Source organism: Drosophila miranda, chromosome XR (genome assembly GCF_003369915.1).
Source record: "Drosophila miranda strain MSH22 chromosome XR, D.miranda_PacBio2.1, whole genome shotgun sequence".
NCBI lineage: Eukaryota > Metazoa > Arthropoda > Insecta > Diptera > Drosophilidae > Drosophila > Drosophila miranda.
Window position 1 is genome coordinate 9,362,143 of NC_046674.1, and position 12,105 is coordinate 9,374,247.

At 43.5% G+C, this 12,105-nt stretch overlaps 5 protein-coding genes across 6 annotated transcripts; 1 reads left to right on the forward strand and 4 right to left on the reverse strand.

Moving 5' to 3' along the window:
- Positions 1 to 1,572: 1,572 nt before the first annotated feature.
- LOC108152360 (nucleolin 2) lies at positions 1,573 to 2,615 on the reverse strand. Its single transcript, XM_017281634.2, has one exon. It carries the CDS (start codon positions 2,541 to 2,543, stop codon positions 1,626 to 1,628), a length of 918 nt encoding a protein of 305 aa, XP_017137123.1. The 5' UTR covers positions 2,544 to 2,615; the 3' UTR covers positions 1,573 to 1,625.
- A 74-nt stretch (positions 2,616 to 2,689) lies between these two features.
- On the forward strand, positions 2,690 to 3,638 carry LOC108152362 (transmembrane protein 50A). The gene is made up of 4 exons (XM_017281636.2): positions 2,690 to 2,867; positions 2,926 to 3,060; positions 3,135 to 3,264; positions 3,325 to 3,638. Exons 1-4 carry the CDS (start codon positions 2,784 to 2,786, stop codon positions 3,432 to 3,434), a joined length of 459 nt encoding a protein of 152 aa, XP_017137125.1. The 5' UTR covers positions 2,690 to 2,783; the 3' UTR covers positions 3,435 to 3,638.
- On the reverse strand, positions 3,631 to 5,910 carry LOC108152359 (chitooligosaccharidolytic beta-N-acetylglucosaminidase). The gene is made up of 3 exons (XM_017281632.2): positions 5,713 to 5,910; positions 4,963 to 5,597; positions 3,631 to 4,903 (listed from the first exon to the last, which is right to left on the reverse strand). Exons 1-3 carry the CDS (start codon positions 5,790 to 5,792, stop codon positions 3,795 to 3,797), a joined length of 1,824 nt encoding a protein of 607 aa, XP_017137121.1. The 5' UTR covers positions 5,793 to 5,910; the 3' UTR covers positions 3,631 to 3,794.
- Positions 5,911 to 6,586: 676 nt separating this feature from the next.
- LOC108152361 (general transcription factor IIE subunit 2) lies at positions 6,587 to 8,142 on the reverse strand. The gene is made up of 6 exons (XM_017281635.2): positions 7,980 to 8,142; positions 7,803 to 7,907; positions 7,570 to 7,732; positions 7,222 to 7,512; positions 7,056 to 7,143; positions 6,587 to 6,982 (listed from the first exon to the last, which is right to left on the reverse strand). Exons 1-6 carry the CDS (start codon positions 8,039 to 8,041, stop codon positions 6,813 to 6,815), a joined length of 879 nt encoding a protein of 292 aa, XP_017137124.1. The 5' UTR covers positions 8,042 to 8,142; the 3' UTR covers positions 6,587 to 6,812.
- An 852-nt stretch (positions 8,143 to 8,994) lies between these two features.
- Positions 8,995 to 12,007, reverse strand: LOC108151348 (RNA-binding protein 45). 2 transcript variants are annotated; one of them, XM_017279903.2, is made up of 9 exons: positions 11,607 to 12,007; positions 11,341 to 11,535; positions 10,893 to 11,269; positions 10,770 to 10,833; positions 10,606 to 10,703; positions 10,340 to 10,446; positions 10,097 to 10,267; positions 9,961 to 10,034; positions 8,995 to 9,673 (listed from the first exon to the last, which is right to left on the reverse strand). In XM_017279903.2, exons 1-8 carry the CDS (start codon positions 11,921 to 11,923, stop codon positions 9,963 to 9,965), a joined length of 1,401 nt encoding a protein of 466 aa, XP_017135392.1. In that variant the 5' UTR covers positions 11,924 to 12,007; the 3' UTR covers positions 8,995 to 9,673; positions 9,961 to 9,962. The 2 variants fall into 2 exon arrangements, with proteins under 2 accessions (XP_017135392.1, XP_017135391.1); XM_017279902.2 differs by having other exon boundaries at positions 10,585 to 10,703.
- Positions 12,008 to 12,105: the final 98 nt, after the last annotated feature.

Sequence of the window (12,105 nt, forward strand, 5' to 3'; positions counted from 1 at the left end):
TCTCCGGGAGATACTAATGCAGACGTATGACCTGCAAATCCATCTGCCTCTCCATCTACTTTAGTAAATAGATCCAATGGTGTTGGTACGACAATTGCTGCGCAAATGATTACATCATATGATTTCCACTCCTCGGCAGATGCTTCTCCCTTTATTGTATGGAAAAAACGATAGAGGAAGCAGATTGCCAATGAACTTGTTAGCTTGCCTTCGATTATTCCTCGTTTTACTAGAGGAGCCAGGTGATCGAGTGCTTTATCATTCTTTGGAATGGTAATTACAGGCTTGGCCTTATGCAGGTTGAACCATTCGTATGGTTTGGTAGCAGCGGTCTCTAAGGCTAAGAGATCAGGGATTGAGATTAATTGTTTGGTCTGTCGGTGTTGTAGAACACGACCATGTAATAGTGTATTGTTGAAAAGACTTTTTTGGGCCGGAGAGATTCCTTGAATCAGTGCGCTTTTTGCTTCGACAGGTACCATATTTTACAGACTTGTTATAAACTCTTTAAATTCCGTTGATTTTTGTTGAGCCTTGTGAGCTGGGCTGGGCTGGCCTGCAAAGCAGGGCTCCCCTGGGAGACCGAGACGGAGAAAACAGAGAGACGAAAGAACAAATAACAGCAAATATGTGAGACTGCTTGATAGCGCGAGAGGATGATGAAGTGAACGGAAATCGATAGGAAAGCGGCGGCCGCCTAGAGACGGCTTTGGTTTCTGGAATTCATAAATAGAGCTACGCAACGAAAAGGGAATATAAATTTTGATTATATTTACAACACTTTTGAATAACTAAAACAATTCATTCTAGCAACTAAGAATATTTACTATCTTAACGAGCTATATACAAAAATGAAACGCGTGTCTATTCTCCTCCGCCATTAATGTGCATTTTTATATTTTAATCGAATAGAATCCTTACCATTGCGTTGCCCCTATTTTTATCCCCCCATCAACGGGTATATACATTTTACTCCCACTCTCAGATTTTGAAATATTGCTAAAAATCAATAAAGCGTCGCACGATAAGATGCACAGAGGGGGGCACAGCGACAGGAACAGGGACGGTGGCAATTGCAGCTGTGTCTGTGACCGCTGTCAATGATATATACATACGTTTATATGCAATATCAATATGTATATCAGAGCAGGTCTATTGGAACCAAAACATTATGTTACATACATACATACCGAGTATATGCGAATGTTGAATATTTTGTATTAGGATTGAAACTACACATATGAATTACCATTACCTTTACCTCTACCTTTATCTCTATCTACCCGCTTATTGTTGGAACACCTTTGAAACTACAAATACAATTACAAAAAAACCAGTCGTCAAGTCTCTGTGCACATGGAAATCAAATCTCATAAATATATAAGCTAAAAAGTAACCAATCTATGTATATCCAGTAATTCACTCAGCCGGCTTACTAAAATATATACTACTATATATACATACACATAAAAATATATCTATACATATGTATGTCTGTATATCGTGTACGATAATAAATATTTTAAATTAAATTGTGTCCTCGTTTGAAAAATAATTAAAATACGCATCAGATTCGGGTCAAAAAAATTTATTTATACGGATTCTTAGAATATATTCATTAAATGCTAGTTTGCATTAAGTTTCTTCAACTTTTTCGGTACTCGGGGGCCTTCCCCGCTTTCTGCTTTACGCTTGAGCTTATCTTTCGGCTTGCGTTTCTGCTGTTTGGCGTTGAAGCGTAGCTGCAGCTTGGTGCCGGCCAGACTGAGGTCCTGTTTGATGGCCTTGCGTGCATCGAATGTGGTGGGCAGGGTTACTGTGGCCGCACTAAACTCCCGGAATTTTCCCTTGCCCGGCTTGATTTGTATGTCAACGGCATTCTCGAACAGCTGGCGCACCTGCGCCACAGAGCTCGTCTTGGGCAGATTGGTGATGACGACAGACGATGTGAAGTTACCCTTGCGTTGGCCCTTCTTCGCTTCACGCTTCATCAGGGATTTGGTCCTCTTGTTCTCCACGGAGAGCTGCTGTTTGGTCACAAGTTCGTTCACAAACTCATCCGAATCGGTCTTCGGTAGGGAGACGAAAATCCCCTTAAACGCAGGATCCGTTTCTATCGATTTTTTGATAGCTTCAAAAGCCTGATCGCGGTCTTCCTGCGATTTAAAATCAACCAGACAGAAGCGAGCGTGCTTCTGGCGCGGCTTTGTCGATTTGGATACCAGGGGGTGGAGGGACTTGACATTGGCCTGGAACTCCTGCTCATCTATTGGTATCTTCTTCGGAAAGCGGACATAAAGACGCGTGCCTTTAAGTTTCTCATACTTGTTTTGAATCTTTTCTTCGATGATCTCTGCTCGGGTCTTGGTTGTTGTGCCTGTCTCCTCATCGTCGGAGGATTCCGCCGCGTCGTCGTCGTCGTCTTCATCGGACTCCGTTGAGCTGGCTCCTAAATCCGGTTCACTTTCGTCTTCAGACTCCTCAGAGTTCTCGGCAAGGAGCTCCTCCGATTCTGAAGAACTTTCTTCCACCGTTTTCTTCATGTTTTAAATTCGTAGTCAATGTTTTGGCACTCACACGTGTTTCGCAGCAACAACATGGATGAATGGATGCTATCGATAGTCGATTGTAGCGACTGTAGCGACTGTAGCGACCATCGATAGCGAGTTCGAATTTATAGAAGTCGAGTATCGAGCACTCCACATCTCTAAGCCATTGTTGTCATATCTCGACCGAAAGTGCAAAATAAAATAAATTATTTTAACTACGTTCTAAGTACAATAATGGGCGTGTTTGAGAAAGTCTGGGAATGGTTCACATCAGACACCTCTAGGAATAAGAATTCCTCGCTTGTAGCTGGCCTACTGGTATGCAATACCACCCCAAAAACTAGACTTTTGTAATTGTGCAAGTTTTTTTTTTCAGTTCTTTGCAGGATGGTGGATTCTAATCGATGCCATGTCTGGCGACGGCGGTCATCAAATTACCACAGGACATGTCTTTATAGGCATATTCGGCACCATCAGCTTCTGTATGGTGAACGCCGTCAAAGGAGAGCATGTAAGAATGAGCGAGCCACAACATACAGTGTATAGATAAAATGAGTCACTGTTTTTACGGTTCGTTCTGTTTAGATTTCAGAGGATAACTCGTCGGAGTCCGGAGCCAGGATTGCCAAACTGTGGCTCCTTATTGGCTTTGTAATGGGCTTCGCCTCAATCATTGCTGCCATTTGGGTGATGATTGATGATTTCATAAACAATGGTAAGAGAAAAACTTTTGTCAAGTGAGAACAATAGAATTATCAGTAATTGCTCCTATTAGATAAGAAAGAGGCCTGGCTAGGCGTCGCCCTACTTCTACAGAATGTCTTTATATTGTTCGCCAGTTTGGTCTACAAGTTCGGGCGCAACGAGGAGGAGTGGAACGAATAGAGAGTCATCCATTGTTTGCTGCATGTAGGAAACCGCTTCTTTTAGTATTTAAATCCATACGTACAACATATTCAAAGTCCACAAGGATTATGTCGGCGGCAGAGGCCATCGCCCACCGCCTCATCCCGTTTTAATACATAATGACACACGTATAATCTCATTTATAGAATACTAAATAAACGACAAGTCACTTGCGTAAGGTCACTTTCTGGGCTGCAATTTATTTTAGGCGACGGATAGAGAGAGCTACGGCGAGCAGTAAGCCGAGATGACTGGTCACCAACCGATGCCCTGTGCGCCCACCGTACAGACTATTGCTACAAGAATATGGACTTTAATCAAAGAATGGTTTATCGCTAATCAAGCTTGTGCATCATACGCGTCAATGGGGCATTCGCGCTCATTCTGAAGACACCATTGGGGCTGCAGGGCCTCGGCGCCCAGGCCGTTCTCCACCAGCCGCTCCCGGTGGAGCAGCAGACGCGACTCGGCCTGTTTCCAGCTCTCGGCGGGATTCGACCAGAGGCGTTCGGCCAGAGCACTGGCCCGCGGCCAGAACCTGTTGTCCAGGGTATGCTCATCGATTTGCTCCGACCAAATGGCTGCCTCGGCACCCAGCACATGATGCTCATAGTCGCCGGCAATGGCCGACATGCTGTTGTCATACACCTTCTGCCATCCAATGTAGGGGGAGCACCAGTTGTTGCCGTCGCTCACCCATCCAGCTCCGCCGCAGTCCAAGTAGAGGGCATCGTAGTTTGAGACAATCGTCTTGAAACCACGCTCTAGTATTTTCTTCACATGAGGATCGCCGCCCGTCGTCCAAATCTGGATAATATAACGCTCCGGGTTCAAGTACTCATCGATAAAAGGCTCCTCCGTGAGATGACTGGTCCACAGAATGATAGGCGTTTGTGATCCGTTGGCCACAATGTCCACCCGTTTAAGGGCCTCGGTCTGGAAGTGTCCCCACAGGCGCATGAAGTCAGCAGTCTCCAGGCCCCAGCCCTGATCCTTCATCCATTGGCGGATTGGCAGACTGCTGTTCCAGCAACTGGTGGATACCTCGTCGCCGCCCATGTGAAAAATATCTGGGCTGAAGAGCTCCCACATCTCGGCGTAAATGTCCTCTAGCACATCATAGAGCCCCTCCGCAGTGGGATCCAGCTGTCCACAAGGTGGCTCCACGCAGTAATCCTTCCAGGGCTGAGCATTGAAGCAGGCCGTCATGTTCTTGTGCTGCCATCCCTCGCCCACATGGGCAGGGGCGTCGAATTCTGGCATCACGCGGACTCCGCGCACTCGACCATACTCCACGATGTCGGCCACAGTCCGCTGGCTATACACCTGGCGGGGCGAGTAGGCACCCAGCTTGTATAGCTCTGGTCGCTTGCGCAGCTCCAGGGGGAAGCTGTGCGAGTCGGTAATGTGCCAGTGGAAGGTGTTCAGCTTGACCAAGGCCATTCCATCTGCAAACAATGAGATCATTAGAAGGGCACTCATGGGAGCGCAAATACCCAGTACGCACCAAGAGTTCGCTTGATTGCCTTCACGGAGTAGTAATTGCGAGAGGTGTCCAGGAGCAGGCCGCGCCACTTGAACTTGGGAGCATCGCTGATGGAAGCGTTGGCCGTCACCTGAACCTCGCGCCGAATATCATCGTAGACAATCAGTTGGGAGAGAGTCTCCAGGCCATGCCGGGCACCAAAGAAGTTGGCCGCAGCTATGCTAGCCACCACATGGCCAGACGGATCGGTGTCTATGTTGAGACTATAGCTTTCGTCCGTCTCCAGGGTAAGTTTGGCAGGAGCCGCATCCTCCGGGGTGTTGATGTTGATGGTAAGCCGATAGCCGCCCCTCGTGAGGATCTTGCGATCGGGTATCTTGGTATCTACCATATCCATCCACCGGTTTTCGGCTGCCTTCCATAGTTTTTCCTTGCGTGCGATGCCAGTAAAATTGAAGTCAATGAACGAGATGTCCACTTGGCGCATCAGTGTATCCAGTCGAACCGGTCCCGTCGGCTTGGGCCACAGCGTGCCAATGGAGCTGTCGCAGAAGAGCCTGCAGACGGGCAGACTGATAGCCTTGGAGAAGTTCTCCTCGCTCAGCTCCACCTTGCGGCAAAGTCCAGTGCGGCATTCATAGCCATAGACCAGGTCTCTGCAGCAAAAAAAATTGCAAACAAAGGGAAAGTTACTCGTACATTGCCCCCAAACAATCATGCATACAAAATAAACAAATGTACATGTATTTAAATGTATTTTCTATAACTTACTCAGATCTGTTTGCGGCTATGGGTACAACAATGGCAGCCAGGGCCAGGAGCAGGGCCACTGGTTGTGCAGGCCTCTTCATATTGTCAACGTTCAAAGGCGAAAAGCTCGAAGTCAACTGGCGTCAAATGCTTGGGGAATACTAAACGAATGTGTACATGAAATTGATTATTTCAAAACAAGTTTTGGCCTCCACTCTGCGTCGGTGGCAGCGAGCAAAGAACGAGCAGGTCTTAACAGCAGGTCGAAGTTCGTATACCCTTATCTTATATGCTATACTATTATTAATGCGTAGTTTGAAGCGTTACAGGATGATTGAATTCTTCAATCGGTGCGTCTTTCAATGTACTTACTCTCTATTCCGACTGTGTTAGAGAGCACTTCACTGTAGACTGAACCTATTTGTTTTTAGCTATTGCCAATTTATTTGCTTGGCAGCAGCAGCAGCAGTAGCATCGATTGCCAACACACACTCAACGGCACGGGACTGTGAAGCACTCAAAAATATCAGCAGGAAGGGGTCGCTGAATGGCAAGTTATGTCAAGACAAGGCAAGATTACACGTCTTTGCTTTTTAACTATCTTTCCCTGCTCTTGATGTCGTATTTCTAAGTTCAAAACCACTGGAACTGGAAGATGGCAATCGTTTGACTTGGTGTGGTTTCGTAAATCATTAGGGAAAGAGTCACCGCACCACGTACTAGAGCACCCCGCGAGGTTCTCAATGAGATTGTGCATAAGTGAACATATTTATAACACCTGTTCTTAAAGCTGTTTTTGTTTTATACGATCGCATTTCACACATATGTACACTATTCGTGAAACGTTTCGGATTTCGCAGCCCCATATTGTTCATCAAATTCAAAAATCATATCATAGTGTTGCTATAATAATAAATTGTACTTTATTCAACAAATTTAACATCTATTAAATCAGCTTAAGAGCTTAAGAGTACCTGTGCACTTGCCACGACATATTTATCCATCTTTTTCCATAAGTATCTTATTACTATATCATATCTCTGCCATAGTAAGATTCGGTATTAGTAAGAGAAAGACCTTCTTTTAATGGGTTCCTTATTTTCTACTCTATAACATAATTTCTACGTAGGATTCACGCCCTTTAGCGTTAAGGTATTATCCTCATAGATTTCCAGAACATCAGCCAAATGCTCGTTATCTCTGGGCTTCTTGAATTGTCGCTTCTTGTTGGCAGCCTTTTTGCGTTTTGGAACAGGTTTCTTGAGGCCATGATCTTGCATTGACCGTATACCTGTCGGGACACAATATGTGTTACCAGAATATCAAAGAATCTATCCATATGTATTCGGCATTATCATTATTACCTTGTTTCTCGAGATATTCGTCGATTTTGGCATCGTCCATGGCATCAACAGTGGCCGAACGCCAGAGTTTTTGGAATTCATCGTCAACCTATGGGTTTCGTTGAATTTCGTTGAATGGCTAAACAATTTAAGCAGAAGCACAAGGCAGAAGTAGGACAAAGCTCACCGAAAAATTGGCCGTTCGGTCGTTGTAAAATAAAATTTTCTTCTTGTCAATGGGCCTGATAATAAAGAGTATTTCAGCTGCACGATTTTTCAAGACCTTCTCGCAATGGGGCAGGGACTCCTGCACATCCTCCATCAGTATGCCACCCAGGCCTTTAAGATCATGCTGCTTTAGCAGTCGCATTAGAGTTTTGCCATCTTTGATTTTGTACACGGGCTTGAAGCTAAACTTCGTGCCACACGGGCTGACTTCTATCTTTGGGTTGTTGTTTAGCGCCTCTCCAGATAGCCACTGCAATGGATGGTAAGACATTATTCTGACAGCCAGGGGGATATTTCATCTGCTTACATTCTTAACAGACTGGCCAATGTCCAGTTGGTTGGTCTCGTCTAGAATTTCCTCAATCTGCAGTGGATGATCATCACCGTCCTGGTGGCGGGTACGCATAAACTTCACTATCTTGGCCAACACTCCAAAGCGGTACTGCGAGCTGCCAGACATGGTTTTGTACCTAAAAGTGGATGATTTCCAAATGGAACGTACACTGAGTATGGCCACGACAAAGAGCCTTTGGAACTTACGAAGATGCATCCAGCTTTGGAGCCGTTGGCGGACGCATTTTCCTCTTGGCGTCATCGCTAGGCGGCGGTGGCTGAGGTCGGTCTGGCTTAGCTTTCTTCTCAACGCTGTGAAGAGGACACAGAATGGCACATTTTCAAGGGAACAGCATTTGCATGGAAATATAAGGAGTAGCTTACGTGGGCGTGGCCATTGCCCGTTTTTTGAAGGCCTCGCGTTCGCGAAGCAGCGCTGGATCCATTTTGCTTAATTATTAGGTCCCGTTTACAAATTTTTAACCTAATTTAACTTGTTTTTGCTATTTTGATAAATTTACAGAATCCAAACAGAAATCGTCAGATATTGTACATTTTATCGATAAAATATACCGAAATATACCGTCTCATTTTCAAAATATACCGTAAATATACTGACGAATTTAAGTTATATTTTACATATTCCCCGTTTTTGATATACCGTTTAATATTACTAGCTATATAGAATATTTAGCCATTCCCACATAATTTTATCCGATTAGTGAATCTATTTTCTAATTGACTGGTTTATTTTAAGCACTTGCTTTTATTTTATTTTGCGTAAAAAAAGGTTTTAGCGAAATAGGTCACACAAAAAAACGAAAGAGGATAGTGCTCAATTTAGAGATTCTGTTGAATAATTCTGGCTAACTAAAACCCTTAGTTCTGACTAAAACCCTTTTAGGCCGTTGATGAATAAATTTTCATCAAGATTGGCTAGTTTTTAGTCCATGCTTTTATTGTATTTTGGCTAGAACAAGGCTTAAACAAAATAGTTCAACAAAAAAAAAACAGTCGCAGTGTTGCTGGTATTTGAAGACATGATGCGTGTATAGGCCTTTGTATACCCTATTTCGTTCATTTAATATGAAGATAAAACGTAATTAAAAAAGACCTTATCTCAAATTGATATGTTTTAGACAAATGCATGAATATGATTGGTATCTTGCATATATACATATATCTGGATCCTGATACCTATTCTTGGTCTCTGTAATAATACAATAAAATGCACAAAATCGTTGTGAGACTAAATTCTTTTTGCCTTCTTTGGAGCCTGGGATGACAAACATTTTCTCAATTCTATAACATACATATCATATATTTCTATACCCTGCAACTACTGGTTCGCAGCCATTTCTTTCTGCATTAAACACAAATATAATTGAAACAAATGTAGTTGTGTGGATTTTTCGTTTATTAATATCATTTGAATGGCTTACACAATAAAATATTGATTAAAATACGTCATATATATACTTGTAAATATATGTATGTAATTTATGCATGATTAATTCGCGAATTCGCGAATTGGCGAAGATGAATAGAGACTTGCACTCGTATTGAATTGAATTTCTTGTTTCTTTATCATGTCGTAATACGTTAGTAAATAGTACATGGTAAACAGAGTTCGTGTATGGTTTGTAGCTTGCTTCGTAACGGTATTGCGGATAGATCCGATAGTCCCCTAGCTGTTGGTTGGTTTAACAAGCTTGCGCTTGGTTGGTTGGTTTGTTGGTTTCGTTGGCTCCGTTTAAGGTCTGGGTCTTTCTACGAGTACTCTGTATGAGCCCACTTGAGTATGTATGAGTCAATTGTACGGTTGGATTCGTGTTGGCTGTTTGTCCTCCGTTCTCCGGTCAGCGTTCGACGTTCTGCGTTCTCGTTCTCCGAGTCTGTATCGCAGTAATGCACTTGTGTTCTTGGTTCTGCGTTCTTGTTGCTTTCCGTTTTGAGTGTTTTGTTGTTTGGTTGTTGGTTGTTGGTCAGTTGAACTGTGTTTGATTGGACTGTTTTCTCAAGTTAGTAAAGTACTCGTACATATAGTTCTCTGTAAGTTCATTTTGTTGTCAGTGGGTCTGTGGAAATAGAAAGATAAAAATGTTTTGTTCTTATTATGTTCACAGTCAGAGGCACCGCATCGTCAATGGCCCCTCCCCCCCATTGTGCGCAGGGTGTTGGTACGAATACGAATCAGTAGACTGTCTGAACAAAAGCGTTAGGCGTATGCATAATTTCAATAGTTTTAAAATCGAGTTTATAGACTAACGACTTACCTCATACCATGGCACCACACACTCATTCCAACTATGGCTAAATTAATACATCGAGGCAAAATTCGGAGTATAGTAAAGTTCATACTTACACTTAATTGCGTCTCAAACGCTTCCGGCCGCCATCGTCACCGTCTGATCCGCTTCGCTCTTCCGCTTCCATAACCTACCAACCACACAATATTCTCGTTTAGACATGTTTGTTTAAATATTATTCCTATTATGTACCTTTATTTTGGTGCCGCATATTTCAGCTCCGTTCAGGACATGAATGGCCCTTTGCGCACTTTCACACTCTGCGTACTTCACGTAGCCACAGTTCTTGTTGGGAAGCAAATATACATCGATGAGCCCTTTCCAGCACGAGAATATGTTCTTCAGAATGGAGTGTGGAAGATTCTGTTAAAGAATAGCATGAAAAATAATTAGATTTTGCTTTATTTTGAGCTGTAGGTGTAGATGTAAACCTACCGCAGAGAGCACAATGAAAAGTCGTTGGGCAACTTGGGCATCGGGTGATGCTAAAGGCTGGGCAGGAGGCAGGGGCACATTGCATATGGCATCCTTTTTGGTGCGTTCTGATATAGGTAACAATTATAAAGTAAGATAAAACACAATATACCAATAACCAAATAGTAAAAATTAGTAATACAACCAAATGGGGAAATTATATAAATAACTTATTTAATTTAGTTTATGTTAGTATCGGCATCTACCCCTAGAAGCTTTTTTCGTACTGTCAATGAATGAGGTATCCATCCGTGCAGAGCTCATGCCATTCACTTTTACAATGATGCGCTCGCCCATAGGGTACTCCAGTCCGTGTAGTTTGTCCCTGTAAGCATATACATTATTAATGGTAGAAGAAACTCCTTCGAGCACTATATAGAAATTGACATACTTTGCATAGATAGCCGCTTCGGGATTGTCGTAAACCACCATCGCTTCATTGGTACGTGGTCCATCTGCAAACAATTTCAGAGTTTGGTAAATGTTTTTCTTCATAAAGATAATAGGTTCTTACGTTCGCGCATGATTTGACAGTAATCTAAGCCAGGAATAATATCGAAGAGACGCCAAAGCTGATCCTGATTGACGCAGTTACTGACAGTGACCTCTAGGCACGACGGTTGAGCAACTGGCACATTTTGCATGCGCAAGAAGGCGGACATGTCATTGTTAGTGGAAGTATTCCAATCGTTGTTGAAGCTGCCGCCCCCACTGCTGCCGCCATTGTTATTATAGCTCGAGCTCCCACGTCCAGGATTGCTGTAGACGGGATTATCCTCGGCCGGACGACCGTACTGATCACGCTGTGAACGCGTTGAGCCCTTGGGCTCGGCAAATACAGCCTTGTACTTGGGCGAACAGTTTTCAAAGGCCACGGCAGCATAATAGAATCTGGTGGAAATGCAATAAACACACTAGTCCCATCTGTACCATTATTTGACTAATGACATATTCATACGCACTTTGTGAAGCGAACGTAGCCAAATCCCTTAGGATTGCCATTGTTCTTCTCCCTGACAATGGTCACTGATTCAACCTCGCCCCATTGGGCAAATTCGTCCCGTATGTCGTCTTCGGTTGCAGTCTTCGGGATTACAATGAACAGTCTTAAGTATTTTTCCTGCTCGTTCTCAGACTTATTCGAGCCTTGGTTGCGGCTAAAATGTTATATACACATACTATATTAAACGCGTCCGACTTAAATCAATTTTCCATGACTACCACTTACTTTGCGGCAACCAGAACCTTCAGGGTTCTGTCCATTTTTCCGATAGTCTTGCCATTCATTTCCTCCTGCGCCTTTGCCGCATCGGAGGTTTTGGAGAACTTCACATAGGCAATGCCTTTGTTCTCTTGGGTGTGCTTGTCCTTAACCACCCAGATATCTTCGATGTCGCCGTAAGCGGAGAACGCCTCACGGAAATCATCCTCTGTATGCGCTTTATTGCAAATGATGAAGAGTCTTGACATGGGCGGATCATCGTCGTTTGAATAGTCTTGACCGCCGCGTCCTCCGCCGCGAGATTGTGAACGATAATCAGACATATTTGGATAATTGGATTAATCTTTTTTCTCAACTCCGAAAAATTTTCCCGCTAGCCGCTTTGCTGGCGTATACATAAAATCAGTGTGGCTGACCCTCAGAGAAATACCGGAATATACGTCACAGTTTAAAAATATACCATAAATATACTGACGAACTGATTGTATTCATATATTTATTCCTT

Bases quoted from the DNA above. Each gene is read 5' to 3' on its own strand.
- LOC108152360 (XM_017281634.2), bottom strand. From the start codon at position 2,543: ATGAAGAAAACGGTGGAAGAAAGTTCTTCAGAATCGGAGGAGCTCCTT.
- LOC108152361 (XM_017281635.2), bottom strand. From the start codon at position 8,041: ATGGATCCAGCGCTGCTTCGCGAACGCGAGGCCTTCAAAAAACGGGCA. The intron at 7,513-7,569 runs GTAAGCAGATGA...CATCCATTGCAG, and splicing joins TTGGCCAGTCTGTTAAGAAT to TGGCTATCTGGAGAGGCGCT. The intron at 6,983-7,055 runs GTAATAATGATA...GTGTCCCGACAG, and splicing joins CGAATATCTCGAGAAACAAG to GTATACGGTCAATGCAAGAT.
- LOC108151348 (XM_017279902.2), bottom strand. From the start codon at position 11,923: ATGTCTGATTATCGTTCACAATCTCGCGGCGGAGGACGCGGCGGTCAA. The intron at 10,447-10,584 runs GTAGATGCCGAT...TACCTATATCAG, and splicing joins TACGAAAAAAGCTTCTAGGG to AACGCACCAAAAAGGATGCC. The intron at 10,035-10,096 runs GTACATAATAGG...TGTGGTTGGTAG, and splicing joins TATGCGGCACCAAAATAAAG to GTTATGGAAGCGGAAGAGCG.
- LOC108152362 (XM_017281636.2), top strand. From the start codon at position 2,784: ATGGGCGTGTTTGAGAAAGTCTGGGAATGGTTCACATCAGACACCTCT. The intron at 2,868-2,925 runs GTATGCAATACC...TTTTTTTTTCAG, and splicing joins CGCTTGTAGCTGGCCTACTG to TTCTTTGCAGGATGGTGGAT. The intron at 3,265-3,324 runs GTAAGAGAAAAA...TGCTCCTATTAG, and splicing joins TGATGATTTCATAAACAATG to ATAAGAAAGAGGCCTGGCTA.
- LOC108152359 (XM_017281632.2), bottom strand. From the start codon at position 5,792: ATGAAGAGGCCTGCACAACCAGTGGCCCTGCTCCTGGCCCTGGCTGCC. The intron at 5,598-5,712 runs GTAAGTTATAGA...TTTTTGCTGCAG, and splicing joins ATAGCCGCAAACAGATCTGA to AGACCTGGTCTATGGCTATG. The intron at 4,904-4,962 runs GTGCGTACTGGG...CATTGTTTGCAG, and splicing joins GGCAATCAAGCGAACTCTTG to ATGGAATGGCCTTGGTCAAG.